The 21,002-nt window shown below is 40.8% G+C and overlaps 1 protein-coding gene across 4 annotated transcripts in view; it reads right to left on the bottom strand.

Moving 5' to 3' along the window:
- Window positions 1–21,002, bottom strand: part of celf5a (cugbp, Elav-like family member 5a) — a 296,973-nt gene that overhangs the window by 34,840 nt on the left and 241,131 nt on the right. For all 4 annotated transcript variants that reach the window (XM_088999949.1, XM_088999953.1, XM_088999952.1 and 1 more), the window contains exons 5-6: window positions 18,197–18,276; window positions 11,447–11,593 (exon numbers count right to left, since the gene is read on the bottom strand). In XM_088999949.1, the coding sequence (XP_088856075.1) occupies window positions 11,447–11,593; window positions 18,197–18,276 (227 nt within the window). The remainder of the gene's footprint in view (window positions 1–11,446; window positions 11,594–18,196; window positions 18,277–21,002) is intronic.

Genomic DNA, 21,002 nt, shown 5'->3' with positions numbered 1-21,002 from the left:
GGATACGTTGAAATAAGGTTTGACTGGACAAGTCAGACGCAGCCATTCTAACAGCACTCGATTGTCTTATGAGCGACGACTAAGACAAAACTATGTTATGGAGTAATTGATTTATTCTACTGCATGTCATCATGAGTGGCGCAACGTTGTCTTACTCAGAGGACAACTAGAGTTATGTCATGATACAAATAGCGTCCGCATGCTAACTATATCACAGTTTTCAAACCACCAACATGTATTTGTCCAACGGGTGTGTAGAAGTGTCAGAGTAGTGCTCGTCACTCTACTAGTGCACCTTAATCAGCCAACAAGTGCACTGGATTGATTCACTAGTGAGACTAAATAATGTAGCAACTAGTATACGGACCATTAATGTGCGCATTGTCCTCACTAGTCGCACAATTTTCCAACCTGGTAAGAAAATAATGTCTTACGAGTCAGGCAAGAGACATACAGTACAATTGTAGGGCACTTTTAATTCATTCACTGCCATTCACAAATGTATTCGGGAATTGAAAATATGACATAGAGCGCCATTCCCGGATTAGTTCGGGTTTTGTTTTTTTCTTGCTTGGGTGCCAATAGAGCACTGGCCAGACCTTGGCATATGTTTTACCCTTCCGCAAGTGGCATCATTCCCCTTTTTTCCATGTTCACGCTGTGTTAAAGCTTCAGCTGTTGTTAAAGCGCTACTTTTGACATCCACCCTCATTTCAAGCTCATATAACTCCAGACCCATATAATTTAGGAATTAACTCTTTTTTGATGAAAGAAGATAGTCTAAGGTTTTGTTATGCTGCATTGAATGTTTACATAGTCCTAAAACTCAATATTCTGTGGGTCCTGGAATTCAAGTGACAATGATAAAAACCCTGGCACTGGAGTGCACGTCTGGCAGTGAATGATTAAAAACAAATATTGCGGTAGTATTAGTAGCATACGGGTGGCAAACAAAATTTTGCCCAAAAGTACCATGTGCTTGATTGCAAATGTCCCCTTTGTTGGACTATTAAAGGCTTTCTGATTCTTATTATCATATAGCTAGCTAGATGGATAGCTAAGTAAATAGATAAATGTATATTTTTGTTTTGTTCAGAAGGTATGAAAGTTCAAGATGGAAAGTATGCCAAGTAAATTTTTATCATTGAATTGTGTTTTCAGTGTCATAATGTGTGTGTTGTGTGTGTCTAAGTGTGGCTGCATCGTCATCATTCGTGCATTCGAAAACGAATGCCTCCAACAGGGGGAGATGTTTTCTAATGCCAGTTTACAGTTGCCATCCTCCCCCACCGTCCGCCCACACGCTGTCACTATTAGCAGCCGGTTAAAGCGTCTCCTCTCCTCTCATTTATCTCGCTAGGCTCTGGCTGAAACAGGCTATGCCTTTGAATCGCATCACACACAATGTGGAGAAAAAAAGCAAGTCATGCTGCAACATAAACCTGCCGTGCAGAAACTGCAAAAGTTTGATAATAGGCCAATCATGCTGGACATACAGTACAACAGAAAAATGCACCCACTTGTGTCACATGACCAAAACCGGTGAGGATTGCACAGAATATATAATTGCCTTCCCCTATAAGGCAATCATAGAAGCAAACATCGGTATCCAACTTAAGGCTTGTGGCCAGATCTGGCCCGCTGTGTCATTTTATATGTCCCATGAAAGCTGATCATATCTGTCAACTTCCATGATCCTTTCTAAAATGTGTACTGAAATGTCAAATTGTGTAATAAATTACAATGATATTCTGCAATTATTTTCCTGACCCTGTTTACACTCATTTGAACAGTTAAATCAACAAACAACAAACAGTGGACTGATTTCAAAAACAGTAATCCATTAATTTGTTGTGTACAATTAATAATACTACAGTAAAGTCTCGTTATATCGATATCGGATATATCGATAGTCCCGGTTATATCGATACTATTTCTATGCACGCGCGGAAAAAATTACATGCAAACAGGGTCGGATATATCGATAGTCCCGGTTATATCGATATTTTTTCGGACTCCCTTGAATATCGATATAACGAGACTTTACTGTATTTGATAATTAGCTATTTCTAATTTTTCTTCTAACTATTTCTAACTATTTGACAAAAAAGGCAATCCGACACTCATTTGTCGAAAGAGCACAGACAAAAGAAAGTTGACTTTCCAGTGAAGCCCCACTTCACACAAGCCCCTCATGAAATAGGTGAAAATCCACAGTATAGAGCACACATGTTAATTAAAACAAAATCGTTTCAACAATTCTACACACTTTAGCATACTTAACTTATTGAAACACACTTTAGAAGCACTCTAGAATGCCAGTTCTCAGGGTTAATTTGCTGAATATTTTACATTGGCAATTATATGGTCTTCATAGAGTGTTCCAGTCATTCGTTTCAGCCGTTATCTCTCTGAATAGCGAAAAAGTGAGTTTTTTTTTTTTTTTTTTCGCATGTAGTGAATGTTAGTTGGCAAGATTCATTCAAGCTTGCAAGAACATTGGCAAACAGTTATGACTGAGTTGAAAATTTTGGGGCAGTAATTTGGCCAGCCTGAGCAATTTTTAACTGAAAGGCAATCACCACTTGGGGCTTGACGATCACACAAAGGAGAACGTGAAGAAATAATGAATTTGGACAATTCGTTTGTGTAAGCTCTCAGTTGTACAGGTGTGGTCCATCGATGAAAATGTTTCTTCAGCCGTCATCTGTACTTCTTTGAAGGTGTCGGACGTTTTGCTTCTTATCCAAGAAATTTCTTCAGCAAACTAAAATCTTACTGGTCGTATCGGCCCTATTTATATATCCCTAATGCCCCAATGTTAGGAGGCGAAACGTCCGACCTTGTCTCTTTGTTGCAAAGAACAAACAAAAGAGACAACTTTTGGGATTTCTTCTTGTTCATTTGGCTAATCAAGAAAAAACATTGCCACAACCTGTCTTATTTGTGTTCAACCCTAACGCCGCATGGTAAACACACTGCCTCTTGCTCACCACCTTTCCCTGCCGTTGTGTTATGAAATCACCTTTTCGCAAATGGAATGTCTCCTGTCATTGATTGCCAGCGTCCGCGTGCATCATACCATTTCTCATTTTGGTCAGCGTAGCACAGAACCTCGTTTTTCTTCGCCACCGTGCGCGCATGCAGCATCCCCTTCCCATCCCGCGCCGCCTCCTCCTGGTTTGACTAAAATCCAATTTACTGGCTGTCAACTCAACTCTATAATCCCATCCACAGCTGTAGTGGAGAGGTAGCGCTTTACTGTATTCTCTGGTTAAGGCTATATACACCATTTCTCCCCACCGCCGCCTCCGTACACGGCTACTACCGCCGCTACCTCTTTTTGGCCAGAATGTATGGAGAGCGGGATGAACATGTAGTGTGTCTTTGGAGATAAAAAAAAGTACTTTTACTGTCAGAGAGTTCTCGTCTTCAGGGAGTAAGTACGCTATATCACGCTCATACGTTCGCCTGGTAGCGACGGAGGAGGGAGAATCACAGTGCACGGATGCAGCCCAAGCCGAAGGCTAAATTATCGCTACATACCGGAAGCTGGGCTCTTGTGCAATCTGTAGCAAGCACTCTCTTTGCTGGCTCCGACATGGAGTGTTGTTGTAGCCTGAGTGGCTGTTTGTAGAAAGAGCCTTAGAGGGGACGTTAAAACAAAATTGACTTCTGAAAGGCTTGTATCAAATAAAGGGACGAGGTCCTGCGGGAAATAGTTATAGACACTTAGTCAAAATATCTATTGTTGCCGATCAGTTCTTCTTAAAATGCTCACCAAATGAGAGCTCTCGCTCGTGGTACAACAAAGAAAAGTACAGATCTGGTATATCTATCCATTAATTTTCATTGAATATTGAAGAAAAGCATCTCTATGGAAATGTATTCATTTAACTTAAGCATAATACATTTTATTTGAACCATAGATAGTGGTATAACTCATTCACTGACAAACGATGTGCAAATATGTGCCCACTCAGGTGCCAGGGTTTTTGTTATTTTCACTCAAATTGCAGAACCCACAGAATATTGACTTTTAGAACAACATAAACATTCAATGCAGCACAAGAAACCTTAGACTCTCTTCTTTCATCATCATAAAAAAAGAGTTAATTCTTAAGTTATATCGGTCTGGAGTAATATGAGGTCTGACTAGCGCTTTATGGACACCCCCCTGCAAGAAAAACCAAAACCCGAACAAATTTGGGAATGGCACTCCACGTCACACTTTTCAATTCCCAAATAAATTCGGGAATGGTATTGAATGAGTTAATCGTGACCGCTGATGATATTAATGATTTATGTATGTATGTATGTATGTATGTATGTATGTATGTATGTATGTATGTATGTATGTATGTATGTATGTATGTATGTATGTATGTATGTATGTATGTATGTATGTATGTATGTATGTATGTATGTATGTATTTGATTCTTGGTTTATTTATTTCTGTGTGTTTTTATTTACATGTTTAATTATAATTTAAATAGACTAACTGTAATGCTGAATTTTGTTGCTGTAGATAATTTTAGTATTTGGTGACAGAATCCTCTTTAGGAAGCTTAATTGGGGGAAATATATTGATTTTGGAAAAATTCAGGAAGAATACATTATTTCTATCGAGCAATAATTGCTGTGTTGTATTGCAAATGTAATGTAGTTTATTTCATATATTTATTTTGTTTTGTGCAGAAAGGAAAATAAGATTAATTTTTGTGCTAATGTCCTCTTTTCTTCATAAGTAGAGTCCCCTTTTTGACATGTTAAAAAAAATATGGGTTTATTAGTAGGATTATGCACAAAAAAACTGTGGTGGTGTAAGAAACGGGACAAAAAAGAACTCATTACAAGTTTATGCACATCCGGACGAATGTGTCTATTCGTTTCCTTAAAATTCCCAGTGAATAATTCATCCATCTTTACGACCTAAATTTTGACCCATGTAAGAGTGGGCTTTACAAATTAATTAGCACTATCCAAATTATAATTGCTTGTCTATTTTGTGCAGAATGAATGAATGAAACCAGCGACGTTTTGCATCATGCTACTTCCCAGAGCATCTCCTTTTAACCTTTTGCATGTTACCACATTCCGTAGGCCCCCAAAAAATGGAGTGCACTTCCTAAATGGCAATGTAGGTGAAAGTATTACCGGAGAGAATGTGGCCTCACAATTATTCCGAGATAGTCCATTTGCACTTTTGTGCTAGACCCCCACGGTGCTAGTATGAAATGAAACGAGAGCAATGGATAGCCCTCTTAAGACCTCATATATCGTTTACATTTCCTTTATAGCCAACCAAGTTGTATGCTTGCTTCTCTATAAATAAAAGTGCATACGTTGATGGCCTTTTTATAAAGAATGGCACAGATGAAGCCGGGCCGGGATTGTTTGTCGTGACAATAGAAAGAGAGCGACAATTACATTAAGTGACGCAGTAATGAAAGCCACTACTCATACGGAAATGGTAATATTACACCCATTACAATGTCACCAAAACACATTTTAATGCATTTTAACCTTGCTGAGTCATGTACATCATTTATATCCATAAAAGTAGTCAAGAGTAAATTCTTTTGCAGCACTCGGCTTTCATGGCTGCGTAATTTGGCTCGACGGGATGATTAAAAGACGTTTAAAAAAATTCAAATCAACAGGTCCTTATTATAAAAAATGTCTCCATTGGAAAACACACATACAAATACACGCACACACACACATACACGCACACAGAGAGAGAGAGATATTTAGGTATGAAGTATTAGTTAGTATATATATATATATATATATATATATATATATATATATATATATATATATATATATATATATATATATATATATAATATATATATATATACTTAGCGGCTGGATAGCTCAGTTGATAATGCATCGGTTTGGCATATGGGAGACGAGGGTTCGAATCCCACTTGTGGCAGAGAAAATGAGCACAATGACATCGTCCAGTGTGGGTCCTTGGGCAAGACCCTTCACGCTAATGCCTACCTCATACAATGATGAGAGACAATAAATGGAATGACATGCCGGCTCAGACGTCGCCCGGCCAAACAAGGTCTGCGTCAGGTGCTGGGGAACCAGAGCACCCTGATGAAAAATGGGCTACTGGAACAAAGCGGAGATGGACGAGATGCGATAACATGGCTCTGTTGGAATGCTACTACTCAAGCAACCCTAGTCAGAGGGGTTACATGTGGAGAATGGGGGCTGAATGGTTACTTCGAAACCCACAGTCACGGTTGACCACGAAACAACTAGTAGCTCAGTGTTCCAATATCCACAAACGGCAATTGCTATCACAACTTGAGATTGATGAGGTACAACACAAATTCCGAGGTGAAGGGCCCCAGGCTGCCACATCACAGGAAGAGGTTCAACCAGAGATTGGGAGGCAAGCCCCAATGAATAATGAGATTGGGAAGCCAGCCCCAATAAATGAAATGCTGAGCGAGGCAGCAAATGACCTGAGAGATAAGATCATGGCAAGAATGAAAACTGGGCAACGAAGGCACCGATTACAACGGCTATGTGAAGTACCACCTGAAAGTCTCATGGAAACTGTGAATGCAGCACTGAGAACGATCCCGACCGGAACCATCACGGAAACCAATGAGCTGATATACACCTCAGCATCAGTGATCCTAGACATGCTTGGCTACAAGAGCAACCATGAGAGCCACGAGATTCATTACCCACCATGGAAAAGACGGTTGGAGGCCAAGATCAAGGCGGCTCGGAAAGATGTGAGTCAATTGACGGAGACCCAGAGAGGTGTGAATAAAAGGCCAATACCCAAGAGGTACATGCAGATAACCATACCTGAAGCACTCGAAACTGCCAAACAAAGGCTCCAGGCCTTGGCCAGTCGCCTAAAGAGGTACACGAAAGAGAATGAGGCCAGAAGAATAAACAGGCTGTTCGCAACACAACCTGCGAAAGTGTACGCTCAGTGGCAGGGTTCTAACAGCAGAGCAGACCCTCCAAGGCTGGAAACTGAAAGATACTGGAAAGGCATATGGGAGAAGGAGGTTGCACATAACAGCAGTGCACAATGGCTGGTGACTCTGAAAGAGGAGCACAGCAACCTCCCTGAACAGAACCCAGTTACCATCACAGCGGCAGATATACAAGGAAGAGTCTCAGGTATGAAAAACTGGACGGCACCAGGCCCGGATATGGTCCACACCTACTGGCTAAAGAAACTCACAGCTCTCCATGAGCGCCTAGCAGCACAAATGAACCAGCTGCTGATGGATGGGACTCACCCAGGATGGCTAACCGAAGGGCAAACAATCCTGATCATGAAGGATTCCTCAAAGGGTGCAGTTCCTTCCAACTATCGGCCAATAACCTGTCTCTCCACAACATGGAAGCTCATGTCAGGCATCATTGCGGCTAAGATAAGTGGACACATGGATCAATACATGAGCAAAGCACAGAAAGGCATTAGTAGAGATACTAGAGGTGCCAAACATCAGCTGCTGGTTGACAGAACAGTCGCTCAAGACTGCAGGTCCCGACATACCAACCTGTGCACAGCCTGGATTGATTACAAGAAGGCATCTGACTCGATGCCACACACATGGATCAATGAATGCTTGGAGTTGTATAAGGTCAACAGGACCCTCAGAGCCTTCGTTGCAAACTCGATGAGGATGTGGAAAACCACACTTGAAGCCAATGGCAAGCCACTAACGCAAGTGTCCATCAAATGTGGCATATACCAAGGTGATGCACTCTCCCCACTGCTGTTCTGCATAGGACTGAACCCCCTCAGCCAGATAATCGCCAAGACAGGCTATGGATACCGCCTCAGAAATGGAGCTACGATCAGTCACCTCCTCTACATGGATGACATCAAGCTGTATGCTAAGAGCGAAAGGGACATAGACTCCCTGATCCACACAACCAGGATCTACAGCAGTGATATCGGAATGTCATTCGGGCTGGAGAAATGTAGTCGGATGGTGACTAAGAGGGGCAAGGTAGTTCACACTGAAGGGGTCTCACTCCCTGAAGGAACAATAGCAGACATTGAAAACAGCTACAAGTACCTCGGTATACCACAGGCCAATGGCAACCTCGAATTAGCAACAAGGAAAGCGGCTACGACCAAATACCTCCAGCGGGTGAGGCAAGTCCTCAGAAGCCAGCTCAATGGCAAGAACAAGACCCGGGCAATAAACAGCTATGCCCTGCCAGTGATCAGATACCCTGCAGGAATAATAAGGTGGCCAAAGGAAGAGATTCAGACCACGGATGTTAAGACCCGAAAACTCCTCACCATGCACGGAGGGTTCCATCCCAAGTCCAGCACCCTGAGACTGTACACAAGCCGTAAGGAAGGAGGCCGGGGACTAGTGAGTGTGAGAGCCACTGTCCAGGATGAAACATCCAAGCTCCATGAATACATCAAAGAGAAGGCTCCAACAGATGATATACTCAGAGAATGTCTCAGTCAATGGGGAACAGAGGATGAGGTGCTGGAAGAGGGACAATCATGGGAGGAAAAGCCCCTACACGGGATGTACCACCGAACCATAGCAGAAGTGGCTGATCTCAAGAAGTCCTATCAGTGGCTAGAGAGGGCTGGCCTAAAGGACAGCACAGAGGCACTCATCCTGGCTGCCCAAGAGCAGGCCCTGAACACCAGAGCCATAGAGGCAGGGATATACCACACCAGACAAGACCCAAGGTGTAGGTTGTGCAAAGAGGCACCTGAGACAATCCAACACGTAACTGCAGGGTGTAAGATGCTGGCAGGGAAAGCCTACATGGAGCGCCATAACCAGGTGGCTGGCATAGTCTACCGAAACATCTGTGCGGAGTATGGACTGGAAACCCCAAGGTCAAAATGGGAAACACCTCCCAAGGTGGTGGAGAATGACCGAGCAAAAATCCTGTGGGACTTCCAGATACAGACTGACAAGATGGTAATGGCCAACCAACCAGATATCGTGGTCATAGATAAAGGGGAAAGGAAAGCCGTTGTCGTGGATGTAGCGGTCCCGAGTGATGGGAACATCAGAAAGAAGGAACATGAGAAAATCGAGAAATACCAAGGGCTCAGAGAGGAGCTGGAGAGAGCCTGGAAGGTAAAGGTGACAGTCAGGCCTGTGGTGGTCGGAGCACTTGGGGCAGTGACCCCCAAACTCGATGAGTGGTTGCAACAGATCCCGGGAACAACATCGGATATCTCGGTCCAGAAAAGCGCAGTGCTGGGAACAGCACGGATACTGCGCAGAACCCTCAAGCTTCCTGGCCTCTGGTAGAGGACCCGAGCTGAAATGGGGACAGACACCACCCATGGTGGGTGAGACGAGGATTTTATATATATATATATATATATATATATATATATATATATATATATATATATATATATATATATATATATATATATATATATATATATATATATTCAGGGTGTCCCCCGCCTCGTGCCCGAAGACAGCTGAGATAGGCTCCAGCAACCCCCGCGATAAGCGGTACGGAAAATGAGATGAGATGAGATATATATATATATATATATATATAGAGAGAGAGAGAGAGAGAGAGAGAGAGAGAGAGAGAGAGATTTAGGTATGAAGTATTAGTTAAGGTATAAAAGTTCAAGATGGAAAGTAGGTCAAGTTGGTGACACTCTGACGAAGGCGGAAGTATACGCCGAAACATGTCAGGTATTTGAACACCTACAATACACTGTCTGTAAGAAAATAATCTGGTTTAAATTAGATATCAAGTAGACAGGATGAACTTAATACAACTAAAACTAGGCCAAGTGGAGTTTTATCATTGCATTCTGTATTCAGTGTCAAAATGGTGTAGGCAGTGTAGTTCGGCGATGCAGAAACCAATGAAGAAGCTATCACAACTTTTGTGACTCATAAGCTGCAGGAGTTGTTCGTGTTTTTTTTTCTATCGAATATAATGACTAGACACCAATGGTTAGTTATCTTTTCTGGCTCTGTGTGTTTGTGAAAGATTAGTGTTGGAATAGCCATTTCATAAAGCATTATAACACCACCATACAGATGCTGTTCCTTCCGGTATCGCTGCCACTTGCTGTCATGTGTTTGCATTCAGCTTGTGGACTTGATGGTAAATTTGTGTTATTGTTGCTCTGAATCCACAACTTGTAACTCTGAATGTTTTATGTTTAGTTTGACAGTACACTGGAAGGAAATATTCAATGTCTGCCATACTGCTCCTTGCTTTGAAGTATGTTCAGATCACAGCCTCCATAAAGCACTCGTTGGGTGACCCACATGCATCTCAAGGTAACACTCTACCTTTTTTTCAGATATTTCAAAAAGCAGTATAGAGCAATGTACTCATTTTTTAAGTCCCACAACCTACACAAGTGGAAAGAAAAAAAAGAGGACAGCAGAAGGGTTTAGGCTTTGCACTTTTGTACTTTGCACTATAAATCCAAACAGTGAGTGAAGAATGCATGCGATCATCATGCTGGTATAAGCAACAATCATTTAAAACATAAGCTCGTTGTGGAAGTTATTGTATTCCAGAGCTTGTTTTCGTTGGTTTAAAGTTCTTTTAAAAATGCCAAACACTGGTTTTATTAAGAGAAAATAATGCATTTCATGCAGAATGTTTTTCTTAAACAAGTGTTCATTAAATCATCATTCCGAAAAACCGCCATTTTTTTTAAAGCTGCGCAGCAAACATGGAGGGGGCGACATTAGCATTCCTTACGAGTTATCTTTCCGGCTGCCCTGATAAATGAAGCCAAGTATTCCCTTTTCCTTTTAGTTGGCGTTTGCACTTCAACTTTCCCGAGGGAAATGTCAGAGTGTGTAGCTGCTAAACGCTCCGATGTATTCATTCACCAGCTTGTCAGCCTGACCGATAAATTGCAGCGGGATTTCAGGGATTCTGAGTGAAAAAATTATCCCCCCTCCATCTCCCATGAGTCCCAAGATGGAGATTTACAACAAAAAAACAAAATAAGTGAAATTGGACAGCCACATATTGTCACAAGCCCTGTTTAAACATTGGCTACAAATATTGATCAAATATCTACCAATCTGAAGGTATCTATGTCATATATTAAATCTAAAATATGATAATAAGCAGACAATTCAGTATAGTATGAGTAATTCTGGTTGATTGCCATCATTTTGGAGACGTCCATTTTTTTTGCATTGGCGCTCTCAACTAAATATGTTCTAATTTTGGAAAGAAAATCTCTCCTTCAAATCAAAATGACACACTTCTCGGGTCTTTTTGAGGGCATTGGAACTTGAAACTTCTCTTGGGGTGGAAATAGACTAAATTTCTTTGGTTGGTTTCTTCCAAGGCTGAATTATAGAAAGGTGTTTCGAGCCCTCAAAGCGGCGATTTAGTTTGGCCTTAAAGTAATTACACCAAAGAAGCAGTTTTTCATGTTTTTTTTTTACTCACCGCATGTGCGTAAGAGCTGTAGGTGCTGAAGGGAAGGGCAATGGCGGGGTTGAAAATGCCAAACTGGCCGACCATCTGCTGCATGCGTCTGATGGTACGCTCCTTGTCTGTGTCAGCGAACTTGACCACCAGGCTGGAGGAGGCGCCCTGGACGGAAGGCGGCGGCAAGAGAGGGTCAAGGTTAAAGGTCCGTTTGGTATATGGTCTTTGTCAGTGTCCTTTTACACAATTTTTTAACTAAATTTTGAAGAAAAGAAAAAAGAAAAAAAACATATTTATATATTTATATGAGATGTATTAGTGACATAACATTATTGTGACCATTGTAACTGCAATACAAAATATAAACAAACAAACAAACGAGCAAATAAACAAACAATTAAATAAACAAATAAATACTGGTATAAATAAATAAATAAATAAATAAATAAATAAATGAATAAAAGAAAAAACACAAATAAATAAATAAACAAATAAACAAAGAAATAAATACATAAACGAACAAATAAATAAATACTTAGCTACCTAACTAACCAATGAACAAACTAACTAACTAACTAACTAACTAACTAACTAACTAACTAACTAACTAACTAACTAACTAACTATGTTTGTTGTTAGACACAGAACCAGTACTGATTCACTTGCGATTTAGGAAAGGTGATTTTGGATCCCAGTCTGTCTTCTGTTGTTGGTATCGATTTTTCGAAAAATAAATCCCCGCAAAGATTTTATTGTTCAGAGTGCTTTACACGTTTTCTTTTCTTCTTATTCACAATGCAAGTTTTGACAGGTGTAATTTAAGCCTTAGAGTCGTTAATAGTCGTAAAAATCCAGCCACTTGGATTCTCAAGAGGAGGGGAAAAAAAACACTATTTTTAAAATGAACAGAAGCGCTATGAACAAGCATCATTTGACCCTCACGTTCAAGAAAAGTGGAGGAATTACTTTCATTTTGTCCATTGTAATCGTCTCCCTGGTCCTATATTATCCTCACTTTGTCGTCCCCATTCGGCAGCGGGAAAAACAGATCCACTGGCCACACACCCTTCATCAAGAATCTTCAAATGATTTAACGCTACAGTTGACCTTTAGTGTGCTCCGCCTCTCCGGTGCACCTCGCCCCGATTGTGGTCAATCGATGCACATAAAAGGCCGAAATATTACTTTGATCTGACGGTGCGCAAAGGTTTGTTGTCACTCACAATCAGAGGTCTCCCTCTCTCTAAAACTGGGGCGTCAATGATAATGCTGAATGGGGGACAATCCTCAGCGTTTGCACCATTTATGTATTTTTGTTCCCCCAAACTGTGAGTTTGAGAATGAAATTAAATAAATCATTAACAATTGTAGAGCAGTATTTACATTTTCTAACACACAAGAATGTTGATGACCACATAACCTCCCTGGAGTAGATCATAAACTGGCGACAGCCATTTCAGTCTGTAACACCAACACATTATGACCACTCTCAGCCAAGACCAAGGTTAATTTTGACACCCTTGTACATTGACGCACTTTATCTGTTTTATCTGTCCAGCTCTTTAGTGTCTGTGTCATTAAGTTTATTGTGAGGTTTAACAGTGGTAGCATTAGACAAAGGGCAGTGTTGCATAGGACTACAGAGAAGTCAGTAATTTGAGTTCCTTCTCATTGGGGAAGGGGCGGGGGGTAGTTTAGGGAAGCAATTGTTTTTTTAGTTTGCCGGTTCTCAGTATGGGTTTTTTGTGGCAGTAAGATGCAAGTTCTACACTGAAGTTGATCCAGGTGATCTATGTCAGTCTCTCTTACACTTTGAAATCCATGCACTCCATTTTACGTTCCATCAGAGATTCTCCACATCATCTTTCCTGCACACACTCGAGAAAGCAAATGAAGACGGAAACACTAAGGGTTCTATTTTCGTAAACAGCGCAGCTGCGGAGTTGTGCAAATGCTGGCGGATTCAGATTTTCATATCAGGGTAAGGCCCACTGTGCCAGTTTGTCAAACAGGTATAAAAGGAGTATAAAGAAGAAAGGCCTAAGTGAGTGACAGTTTGGCAGCAGGAAGTCCATCGAAACCTTTACCCTATTCAGATCATATCTCAGTGGCCGACACAAGGCAGGCAGCCGGCGTAATGTAATTTAAGCAGAATGAAGTCAGTTGTGACCACGCACACCGTAGCACAGCCCTCCTTATTGCTCATCCACCGCCCTATGATCTGAACGATTATGCATCTGCTAGATCACCCATTGGCGGTGTGATTTCAGAGTAACGGCACCAAGCGATTGTATGAGATGGAGTGTCACAATCACACAGAATATACGGGAAATGTGGATATATCATCCTTCATATTGACCAAATAATCAAATGCTGAGGCTATGGGTTAATATAATATTTGATTTCATTATGTCTGAGGTTTCGATTAAGACGTGAACTTTAAGCAAAAATCTCATTACATTTTCAACCTGCTTTGTGTGAACTGGTTGATAAACAATGTACTCTTGGTCAATGTTCATCATCAATGAAAGGGAATTCTGCCACTCACGACTCCATTAAGCAATTTAATAGGCAATCAAACAAGGTTTTCAATTTAAATTTACAGCACACAAGTAACTTTACAAATATACACTTTATTATATGCCTGAACGATCGCAACATACTTGAACTTGGATTTAGCAATGACTACATGACTAAATACTCTGTTCACCACCGCCTGCGATAGCTCATCATGATTTGTGAAACCATCCAATGTACAGTGATACCTTGGTTTACGAACGCTTTAGCTAACAAACTTTTCACCTTACGAACATTAAATTCGCGAGAATATAATCTTGCCATACAAACTAGTTTTCGGGAAACACACAGAGTGTCACAATGGCTGGTGGACTTGTTTTCGGTGGAAGAACACCGAACCACACGGCCAAATAGCGTCACCGTGGCTGCCGGACTACTTGTCCAAATTCCTTTTCTCTGAGTGCATACGTGGTTTGTTATCAAGGATACATTTGCTATTATGGGACCGAAAAAGACCCCACCACAGGCCTGTTCAGCCGAAGAGGACACACAAAAAAAAATTACAGTCGAGCAGAAGGAGATCATCGAGAATCATGAACGAGGTGTGAGTTTGTTGACTTAGTGTCCAAGTATCAGTATGCTAAGTCGACCATTGCTATGTGTGGCTAAGGGCGTTTCTGTGTTGTCTAAACAACGGTCTCAGGAGATAGAGGGGGTTGAAAAACTTCTATTGATTTGGATTAATGAAGAGCAGCTAGCAGGGGACAGTGTGTGATGGTATTATCGCCTAGAAAGCACGGCAACTACACTCGGATATCATCAAGAGGCAACTACATCAACGACCATCACAAAGGTAAATAAAACAGTTTATTTGGACAGTTTATTTGTTTAATTACAATACAATACCACATTTATTTTACATAAAATAAGGTATATTTTGTGTTGTTTTAAGGCTTATTTAGTAGAAAAATTATGTTTTATGGGGACCTGGAAACGGATTATTCTCATTTTTAATGGTTTCCTATGGGAAATTAATGTTTGGAAAACACGCTTTCGTAAGCTGAGGTATCACTGTATTGTGTTATTTTGGCAATATTTGGCCACAATCGATCTACCGATCGGTAGACCAATAAATAGATTGCTTGATAGATCGCTCCATAGATCTCTGGATAGATCGCTCAGTAGTTCGCTGGATAGATCGCTGGAAAGATTACTATGTGTGTCACACATGTTATCCATACAAAATGCCCAATGGCTTCCCTTGAATGGCATCAATGAATTCATTCCAATTTCTGCGAGCTGCAAAATGAAATCAAGTCAGGAAGCCTTTGACCTGTCCTCATGGCTGTCTGCGAGAGTGAAACACAGGCGGCGTGATATAGAAATGTGTAAGCAATCATGCATATCTTGTCGCCTTCACCCTGATTTGGACAATTTCGAAGCAGGAGCGATAGCATAGGGCAATCACACAGAATACCCACAGTAAACAAGCTTATTATCACATTTACGAAAAAAAGACCTTTAAAAATTTAAATTTAAATCACCCTCTCCCCATACCCTCGCCCCCAATATAGCTACGCTGTGATTCCAACATGCAATTTATACAAAGGACCCACCCCGCATTTACACAACCGGTTACAGTAGTTCCTGTATTTAGAAATGTCTCATCTGAAATTTTGAAGTTATGAAACACCACAATGGGAATATAATATATATATATATATATATATATATATATATATATATATATATATATATATATATATATATATATATATATATATATATATATATAATGTAAAAATACAGTACATTCCTGAATGCAGCATATTAATGGTACTCTTCCATTGGTTGTTACTGACATCCTGGCATCTCATTGGCCAATACCGAATGTGTCTGTGTGTAGATACACAGAAATGATACATTCGCCCCTCGGGCCATGAGGCGTTCTGGTAGTTTTACATAAATGTGGATCACCCAAAAAAAGTGTTCGCCAGTTGAGCAATCGCTTACTATGCTGATGTTTGCCCCGGACATTCTCGAAGGCTTGTTAAAAGCCAACAAATGCAAACGTCCTTGGAATACTTCTTCACAAAATGCAGCAAGCCTCTTCTGAGAGAGGACATGAACTAAAGAAAAAACAACGATGATGATGCAGTTCAAAGTCAAATGACAGCTATTGTTATTCTTGACTGTATTCTTTTTTTCTTTACATTATGCACAACTCTCATTTATTGTGCAAAAACGTAATTGCAAGAGGTATATATTTATATTTTTATCATTTTTATGGTTTTGAAAACACTTGTGTCTGAATTCTGGAACGGATTAAGGCATCTACATTGAAAATGTGTCTCGATTGACACAATTTTGTAGTTATGTAATTTTTGCTCTATCTGTCAGCTCCTTTTTGCAACCAACACTAACGTGACCCGTTGTGGTGCAGATGTGGCTGGTTCGGTCTGGCTTGTTTATAGAAACGGACAGTCACTGCCCACTGACGGTGAGCACCGTCCGCCGGCAGCCTCAGGATATGAGATGCTAATCATATTTCTATAATCAATTTAGCTGAGCAGGAGGTATAAATCCTGTCCATTCAATTTTCTCTCTCCCTCTCTCTCAGTCTCTCTCTCTACTATGCACCCCTTCCCTCCCTTTCACCCCCTTGCTTATAGTCAGATGAATTATTCAGTAGCCAATGTGGCAAAAGGTGGAGTAAACAAGTCTATTGCCTAATATCCCCAGAGGATGGCAAAAAGAGACGAGGCCGGGCCAAAGAGCCAGCACAGATAGTGGGGCTGAAGCGATGGGGAAGGACAGTATCTTTGGAGAATGGACATCAAGTGTCTTTCCCGGCGACCTGCAGTCATTTGCACTTAGATTGACTCGCAGGTTTTCGCTCAAATGGCACAGCTGGCTTTCGAGTGGCTCTCTCTCTCCCTGCTACGCATTTGGCGACCATTAATAATGGAATCATAAAAGGACAAACATGAGCTCTGTGAAGCGAGGTAGACAGATAGATAGAGAGAAGGAGAGTTCAGGGTCCACCTGCTTCCAACAAACAAAAATGCGGACCAAAGCGACGCACACTTGAGGCCTTTTGTGTTAATAAGTGATGCACCTGCATCAGCCGCTCCATTCCGGTTGCCTTTTTATTTGACGACTGGATCTCAAAGCCACGCATAAAATCAGTTTTCCGAGTCGAGAATTCAGAATACATACAATGCGCTTACATAATGAGCAAATGTAATCTCTCGCAGCATTTGGAGATAGTGATTATGCCAGCAGAACTTCTGTTGATTGATGACGTGCCCGAAATTCAATTATCATACTTTTATCTTCAAATTAGATTTGAAATATCATGTTTATTCAACAGACTAACCACTTCACTTTGCATTTATTTTAAAGCTTGAATGCTTCACTTAACCCTTCCATGCACACTGTAACTTAATTTCATGATGTGCTCTCCACTACTAACAGCTGTCACTTAAGGGGTTAAATTTCTCACAAAACAGGAAAAGCAGAAATGCATTGCCCATAGATGAAAGCTGAATCCCACTTGGTGGACCTTGGGCCATTTGTAACATATATTGTTGAGTGTAAAAATAAGCAGGTCGCTCCAAATTGTGGGTAGTTCTAATTCACATATAAATGAAATCATGTCCTTTACATTGACCACATTACGTATTTAGGAATTCATGACACAGCATGATCTGTCTATCCATCCATTCACCTAAACGTTAATTGTAATTGTGGTTTATTTATTTTGGATTATTTAATTCAATTTGGTATAGTGTATCTGATAGGCAGGTTTTCTTGAATTTTGTCATATACAGTATCACTATTTTGTTTATTTTTGAATATGCAAACCCACTCTTAAAATAAAAAAATAACATACAAAAAATTGAAAGATATTATAATAATAGAAATAGAAAAAAACACATAAAGATATAATAAACCAACATTGTCACATGTGGCCCGCAGCACATAATTTTAAAGGTCTGCTGCATATTAAGAAGTTACACAATTTAACATGAAAAGGTTATAAGAGACTTGTGAAAAAGCACACTTTTTACTCGTCCCTCATGCAAAACTACATTGGCCCTGATGGTTATAATGTTGGAACTAGTGTGTGATTTTGTTGAGTAGCACATTCGAGTTGTGTGCGTGCGTGTGTGTGTGGGTGTGTGTGCGTGGGCCCGTGCGTGTGTGTATGTGTATGTGTGTGTAATATTGCGAGAAAAGTGTACTTACTGGCATTGTCTGACTTCCGTGTAGGGCACCAATTGCTGACTGAGCCTCGGTGTGTGTGGAGAACTTGACAAAGGCACAACCTGGAGGAGACACACACACATACACACACACACACACACACACACACGCACACACACACACACACACACACACACACACACACACACACACACACACACACACACACACACACACACACACACACACACACACACACACACACACACACACACGGCATGAATGTGCAATCAGTCAAATGAGGTGAGAACTCGACTGCATGTAAATAAAGGACATGGAAGTGTATCCGATACCCCCCTTTGACGCTCTCCCCGCTCCCAAAAAAGGGGCTGTGTGCTTGCCTGCACAGTTGGCGGGTGTGACAAGCAGGCTGAATTGTGGGTAAAAGACTGCACAGATGAAGCAGAAAAGTGTGCTATTTAGCACTGCGCGCCTGTCTCTGCATTTTAAACGTGAGCCAGACTTGCAGTCACTCTGGCACACAACAACACATGGATCGATATTTGTGTGGATGGTGGTAGAAAGCAACAGCTCTCAGCTCAGCATGTCCTTTAGGAATATGGCAGTAAAGCACACACAGGGAGCTTCTTGTTGCCTTCTTACATGTTGCTCATCAATTATTCAGCCACTAAAGTGAGGAATGGATGACACAGATATGGAAAATGTATAGTATTTGTTTAGAACAAGGAAAATATTAGATGTGAGCGCTTATAGTTAAAAATACTCATAGTTGGAGACATTTTTATTCCGGGGAGAGACTGAGGGCAGTTGAAAATGGATTGCTGTAGTGAAGATTGTGGAGGAGGGCATTTTCTTGTTATATATCCTGACCAGACACTAGAATTACTTTCGTATCCATGAACAGAGTCCAGAGATCAAAGCAAAGACGATGCAGTGGTATTTAGCTGTTGTGCCGCATGCAGGAAAACAAGCAACAAACAAAAAAAGTGTCAACAGGAAAAACAAAAGTACCTTTCAAATGCTGATATTTAAAAAAAATCTACAAAAAAACATACTTTGGCATCTACTATAAGTGACTCTGTAAGCAGCATTGATATTAGTCACTCTTGACAGAGGATCAAGAATATTTGCTTCTTAACCCATTCCGACATTTATTAGAGATTTAAAAATATGACGTAGAACACCATTCCCAAATTTGTTTTTTTTTTCATGCTTCGGTGCGATAAAGCGCTGGTCATGGCCTCTGCTAATGTTTTTTTCCTTCCACTAGGGGACAGCATTTCCCTTTTTCCGTGTTAGCACTTTGTTCCAGCTTCAGCTTTCGTTAAAACGCTATATACACCAATATGTATGTATTGCATTGTATTTGGGACAGCCGCACTGATTTCCATCTCATGTAACTCCAGATCCATATTATTGAGGAATTAATTTGTGTTTTTCTGATAAAAGAAGAGAGTCTAAGGTTTCTAACGCTGTATTGAATGTTTATGAAGTCAACAAACTCAATATCCTGTGGGTCATGGAATTCGAGTGACAATGACAAAAACCCTGGCACTGCAGCGGACACAGTTTTGCACATCGTCTGGCAGTTAATCAATTAATATTGTTAAATGTTCTGCTTTCACGTGTCAGTACACCATTTGTGTTCAAATAGCCATCACTAAAAACTCGCCACACCAGTTTTCAATATGATGCCTTAGCATTAAGCTCCGTTGTCTTTAACACACAGTTTGACAGTGAACCTTAACTGGGGGGGCCATTAAACAGCTTGCTAAAAATAGGTCATTTTTTATTATACAGTGCTGAGTGGGCTCATGTTGTAGATTAGGAATGGTTCTCTTTACCCCCAAACCACATTGCATTGAAGGCATTGCTGATGGAGGATAACAAGGATCTCCTCAATTTACATCTCCAGATGCGGAGAGGGGAAAGTTGAAACCACGGGAGAATGAGGTCTGCTGAATGAAGAATGAGGTGGGAAGTTACTATAATACGATATAATTGTTGAGAAATATGACTAAAAAGGGTTAAGTTTGCACTTTAATGGAAATGGTTAAATCGTGTCCAGTTGCTTGATGCAGAGCATACTGCAGAGCAACACAAAGAGAAATAAAGCTTCTCTGGGCTGGTCCTGTGCACACTCACAGCGGGGACATATGAATTGTTTTGACATCCATCTTTCCCTTCCTCCTCCTCCTCCTCTTCCTGCAAACTATTGCAGAGTCACAATGCTCTGGCTTCCAGCCCTTTTAGATATAATTCCACAACAATTTCCATAAGCGCTAGCTGGGGAATAGGCTGCACAGACATGAAAAACAACTGGTCCCCTCGCACTTTGCTATATGTCAGAGGAAATTGATGTCCCGAAAAGTTTACAGCTACCTCATGCATGCCTTAAGGTAAGAAAAAAAAAAATCATCCAGTGACACTGTGGGAACCGTTTCATCGGATAGCACAATATATGAATTTGTGGATAACGGCAGCATACCAATGCCCTTCTATAGTATGTCTCAAGGTTTATTTACACTTTGTGCCCTATGTTCTCGTTACATTAGGTTTAACATTTGGAGGGGGGGGGTGCAGGCTATTTTGATTTAGGATGTTTTGATCTAATTGTGCACTGAAGTAGTCATAACACCGAGGAGGTACAATCAAGCGCCACGAGACAATGAGTGTAATAATTAAGGCTGCTACGGTTGATCAGGTACAGTACAAGACAATATATCTTGTTTTATATAGCGCTTTCACAACAGCTGCAGCTGAAACAAAGCGATTTATGGAAGGGTGTGCAAACCTTTTGCAAAAGGGGCCACATTTGATTTGTTAA

This window comes from Hippocampus bargibanti, linkage group LG07 (genome assembly GCF_051943395.1).
Source record: "Hippocampus bargibanti isolate YZ-2025 linkage group LG07, ASM5194339v1, whole genome shotgun sequence".
Classification (NCBI taxonomy): domain Eukaryota; kingdom Metazoa; phylum Chordata; class Actinopteri; order Syngnathiformes; family Syngnathidae; genus Hippocampus; species Hippocampus bargibanti.
This window is presented reverse-complemented; position numbering and strand designations above follow the sequence as displayed.